This window comes from Penaeus chinensis, chromosome 38 (assembly GCF_019202785.1).
Source record: "Penaeus chinensis breed Huanghai No. 1 chromosome 38, ASM1920278v2, whole genome shotgun sequence".
Taxonomy (NCBI): Eukaryota; Metazoa; Arthropoda; class Malacostraca; order Decapoda; family Penaeidae; genus Penaeus; species Penaeus chinensis.
In genome coordinates this window covers 13024496-13030202 of record NC_061856.1, presented here as the reverse complement: position 1 = coordinate 13030202, position 5707 = coordinate 13024496, and the positions used below count along the sequence as shown (strand labels likewise).

Sequence of the window (5707 nt, the reverse complement as noted above, 5' to 3'; positions counted from 1 at the left end):
AGAAGGAAGTAAAAGACATATTTCAATATTGATAGTTATCTTTAATCATGGTTATTGTAGATAGTATTAAACCTATATATTTGCCTTATATATAAACACACACACACACACACACACACACACACACACACACACACACACACACACACACGTACACGCACATATATGTGTGTTTGTGTGTATGTATGTATGTAATTATATATATATACATACATATACATACATTCATATATATGTACATATGTATATATACATATAGATATACGTTTAAATTTACACACACACACACACACACACACAAACACCCATATATATATATATATATATATATGTATATATATTCTTGCCACACATATCTTATCACACCGTAATCACTAATCAACCTTTTATACCTTCCCCCTAACTATAAACACGCCTCCAAACACTTACCTTAATTAATACCCATCACCCATCACCCCCTCTAACCCCCCTCTCCCTTCACCCCCCTCTAACCCCCTCTAACCCCCCTCTAACCTCCCTCCCCCCCCCCCCCAGCTCCCTCCTGGTGCAAGCCCGAGGTCTCCTGGATGCTGGGCCACCTGGACGGGGACAGCGACGGCCGACTCAGCGTCAAGGAGCTCTACCAGCTGGAGCACGATGACCACGAGCGATGCATCAAGCCCTTCATTGACCGATGCGATCTGGATAGGTGAGGGACGGTGGGGGGTTGTGGGCGGGAGGGTTGTGGGTTGGGGAAAGGGTGTGTGTGTGGACAGGGGGGGGGGAAAGGTGGGGTAGGGGAGAGGGTGTGTGGGGGCGAAAGGTGGGGTAGGGGAGAGGGTGTGGGGGGGAGAGGGTGTGGGGGGGAAAGGTGGGGTAGGGGAGAGGGTGTGGAGGGAAAGGTGGGGTAGGGGAGAGGGTGTGGGGGGGCGAAAGGTGGAATAGGGGAGAGGGTGGGGAAAGGGTGGACAAGGGTGTGTGAGGGGAAAAGGGGTAGGGGAAGGATGAAAGGAGGAAGGTGAGAGATAAAGGGTAGGGGGTGAGGAATAAAGGAGGGATGGGGGAAGGAAGGTAGGGGATAGGAGGTGGGAAGGGAAGAGGAGGCGGAAGTGGGGTGGGAAAAGCTGGAGAAGTGCGAGAGGGGAAAAGAAGCGAAGGATAGAGTGGGGGAAAGGGGAAATAGAGTGCTGTAGAGAAGGGTATAGTGGGGAGGGGGGGGGAGGGAAGATGAGCTGGGTTGTGGGACGGGAAAGGAGGGTGGAATGGGGTGGGAGGGAGAGGGGGTGGAGTTGGGGGCAGGAAAGAGAAGTAGGGTGACGCGTTTAAAGGAAGTGTGGACGTGGGAGGGATGGGGAAAAGAGGTAGGAATATAGACCGTGCTTTAATTAACGTAAATCCATAGGTTGTTCCTAGTAATTACCACAAAGGTTGCCCTATAATACATTACCACTCATATTAGATTTTTCTTTTATGTCCGTTCATAATTCATCTTTAAATTTATTTATTGATTCCGTTATTCTTAATCAATCACTTCACTAATGAGAATTAATACCTTCACAATACAAGAAATGTATGTGGTCTTCATCAGAAATACACATATTTCCGACGCAGATACAACCGAATCCCTTGCACCGAGAAGCTATTCATTCTCACTCGAACCTTTCCGACCTTCGTACATTCAACCTCTTCCTTCATTCTCATCAGTATGCTCTCCCTATCCATCACTCTGAGTGTCGTTATCCATCCCCCGCCCCTTCCTTTCCAGGGATATTTTCTTGTCTGCCCGAGAGTGGTGCAAATGCTTCGACAAGTCAGAGCGTCCTTGTGCCGCCCTGCGTAAAGCCAGCAAGGGCCTGCTAGGTGAGTGCTTGTTGCTTGTTTTATCTGTGATTGTTATCCACTTTTTTTTTGCGGGGGAGGGTGAGGGGGTGAATGTTTTTATCGGTTTTTTTTCGTAATTGGACGGAGATATATTGCAATGAGGATGATAAGGATAATACAAGTGATAATGATAAAAATGATAGTAATAATGGTAATGGTAATATTTATGATAGTGATAACGATAATGATTATGATGATAATGATAATAATAATTATATTAATGATGATAGTGATAATGATCATGATAATGAAAATAATAATAATAATGATAAGGATAATGATAACAATAATGATAATAACAATAATTATTATAATAATGATAATAATAATAGTAATGATAATAATAATAGTAATGATAATAATGATAATGATAAAGATAATAATAGTAATTATGATAATAAAATGATAATAACAATATCAACAATAACAATAATAACGTGACAATAATAGTAATAATGATAATTGCAATAATAATGATAATGATAATAACGATATTAATAATAATAACAATAATAATGATAATACCAATAATAATAATGGTGATGATTATAATGATAATAATAATAATGATAATAATAATAATAATGATAATGATAATGGGAGTAGTAATGATGATGATAATAATAATGATAATGATAATGATAATAATGATAATAGTAGTAGTAATAATGATTATCATGATAATGATAATAATAATGATAATGACGATAATGATGATGATAATAATAATAATAATAATGTTAATAAAAGAAATGATAATGATGATTATAATAATGATAACAATATTAATAATAAAAATGATAAAAGTAATAATAGTAATGATAATAGTAAAAATAATATTAATAATTATGGTGATATTAATGATGATGATAATAATAATATAAATAATAGTAGTAATAATATTTATAGTAATAATAATAATAATAATTATTATTATTGTTATAGTAATAATAATAATAATTGTTATTATTATTATTATTATTATTATAGTGATTATAATAATAATAATAATAATAATAATAATAATAATAATAATATTAATAATAATAATTATAATGATAAAAATAATGATGATAATAATAATAATGATAACAACAACAACATCAATAACAAAGGTCGAACACAATCTTTCCTCCGGCCTAACATGGCACTGTGCCTCTCTTATTCCAGGCGGCTACATTCCCGAGTGTGACAGCGAGGGCTACTATCAGCCGACACAGTGCCACGCGGGGGCAGGTGTATGCTGGTGTGTGGATAGGCACGGCGTCGAGCTGCCCAGTACCCGCACACACAGCACTCCCAACTGTGGTATGTTTCAGTTTCTCGATTGTGTGTGGGTGTCTGGGTGTATGTGGGGGGGGGGGGGGGGAGTGTGTACGTATTTGTGTTTGTCATTTGTGGCTTATGGGTAAATGGCGAGGGCTGGCGGCAGGAAGGGCATCCGGCAGGTAGGGAAGGGTTAGAATTTAATTTTAAAAAGAAGATAAATCCAAAAGAATCATGTCTCGGAAATGGGGCTACGGATTCCGTGGATTTTGGGGACTGTAAGACCTGAGGAAATATAATTGGTCGGTATTGAAGGGAACTGGGTAATTTTTTTTTTTTTTTTCGTTCGTTCCTTCCTAATAATCTTTGGGTTATTCCGAGAGTTAAGTTTGTATTGTTTTGGTCAGCGAGGGAAATGAAGCAGTGCGTTCATTATTTGATTTGAATCGAGCCTCTTCTTATGATTACATAGATTATCATTCAATAAGTAGTGAGAAGATGGTGTCATATTAAAACGAAGACGATGGAGCTGATTAAACTGTCAAAATAATCCACAGATTTCAAAACTAAAAGTTGCCAAAAGGGAAAATGTCCTTCACAGAGGATTCTGATGAGATTCAAAATACAATTTATTTTTTTATGCGCTGTTAAACATTGTTGATTACTGTTATAAACCAGTATCCCTTCATATCCTCATCACAGCATCTCCACCCACATCCCTCGCTATTATCACCATTGTAATCATCACCATAATACCATTGCCATTCGCAACACCATCATGATCTTTCACCATTAACACCACCATTACAATTGCCATCTGTATTCACCATCAGAATCCCCCTCTCCATTATCCATCACTGTCACCATCACCACCTTTATCCTTATCCTCTATCCCCTGTCAACAGACGCGATAGTGAACAGCCAAGAGGTGAGCAGCAACCACGTAGACGACGACGCAGAAGATGGTGACGACGACATGGACGCCGTGGAGGGCAGCGCCGACATGCCCCTGGACATCTAAGCGAGAGGAAGAACAAAGAAGGGGGTCGCCTCTCCTCTTCTCTTCCTCTCTTCGCTCTCTTTCTCTCGTTCTTCTGCGACCGCCGTCCCTCAATGCCCTCGACGCGCTCTCGACGTCTCCGTACTTCTTCACTTCTGAGAACCACTGGATTTGAAGACGTTCGCTTGTGTTTCACTCTTTTCTTTTTTTCTCTCTTTGTGTCTCTTTTGGGGTTATTTGATTTCCTCTTCTTGGGCGTCTTCAAAGGTCTCGAACAGACTGCGAGGTGTTCCGTTTTCTTATTTTCACCCCGCTACTTGAAGGACGTTCTGAAAACCAAAAGTGAAAAAAGGTGGTTATTTTCAGATATTAAGGTCGTTCGTCTTTACATAGTCATCTGTCCTTTTTGGAGAAGTTTTGGAACTTCAGTAAACTTGAAATGCCCTTTTTGTGTTTTGTTTTAGGTCTTCTCAGTGTGGTGCACAATGTATAGGGTATAAAGGGTGCGGATATAGGGACTAGGGACTAAGGGAGGGGGGGTAGAGGGAAGGGATAGGGAGAAAGGGGGGGGTTGACCTCTGATGGCTTGTCTGGTGCTCGCAGTGACCTCGGAGTGGGTCAAGGCAGGTCTAAAGGCGGCACTTGAGGACTCGTCTCTCTGTCCTACATAAAAATCTGGGTGATATTTTCCGCCAGCTATGAGTGCCGTTTTCCCCTTTATTCAGGTAACAGCTGGGAAGAGAATAAAAAGAGGGTGGATAAAAACATTATTGATCATAATATTCAGATACATTCTATTTAGGCTTGGAGTAGCTGGGTAATATAACAATTTAATCTCATACTATGGAAATACATATCGTATGAGGTGGACTTTGATTACATGCACAGTATATATATATATATATATATATATATATATATATATATATATATATATATATATATATATATGTATGTATGCATATATATGTATGTGTATATATATGGATATATATATATATATATATATATATATATATGTATATATATACAGCTTAAATCTGTATTTATAACATACATAAACACAAACACACGAAAACAAACAACACAAGCAGGCACAAGGATAGAATCTGCTCCCTACAAACTATAAACCGAAGCAGGAGAAGGAAGACCATGCAAAATAAATAAATAAACGTGATCTTAAAAAAAATATTTTAGCTTAGAAATGAAACAAAAACAACCAAGAACAACAGCTGAAATTTTGACACTTTAAGGACAAGAAAAGAAAAGATATTTGTACTTTTTTGGTAGAAGTGCCGTGATCTGCTGTCATTCCTCAGTGGTAAGTTTGGGAGGCATGTATGCGACCCGTGTCTCTGTGTTTGTACATAGGTAATTATATGATAAATCCCATATTTATTATAGATAAATATAAAAAAAAAAGAATGTCTAGGTTCGGTAGACTGCATGACCTTGATATTTAAATTAAGCCGGAAGTCCCTTGTCGATGCATACAGAAGGTCAGCAAGTTGCATTGCGGTCAGTTCAGGTCACAGAAAGGGAAGAAACTATAGGGATTCAGTCACTGACATGACCTGTGTG

The 5707-nt window shown here is 38.7% G+C and overlaps 1 protein-coding gene across 1 annotated transcript in view; it reads left to right on the top strand.

Annotated features, from left to right (window-relative positions):
* The window catches only part of LOC125045882 (proteoglycan Cow-like), a 161546-nt gene extending 156975 nt beyond the window's left edge, over positions 1 to 4571 (top strand). The window contains exons 9-12 of the mRNA XM_047643462.1: positions 535 to 688; positions 1745 to 1839; positions 3031 to 3168; positions 4032 to 4571. Coding sequence (XP_047499418.1) covers positions 535 to 688; positions 1745 to 1839; positions 3031 to 3168; positions 4032 to 4147 — 503 coding nt within the window. The 3' untranslated portion in view covers positions 4148 to 4571. The remainder of the gene's footprint in view (positions 1 to 534; positions 689 to 1744; positions 1840 to 3030; positions 3169 to 4031) is intronic.
* Positions 4572 to 5707: the final 1136 nt, after the last annotated feature.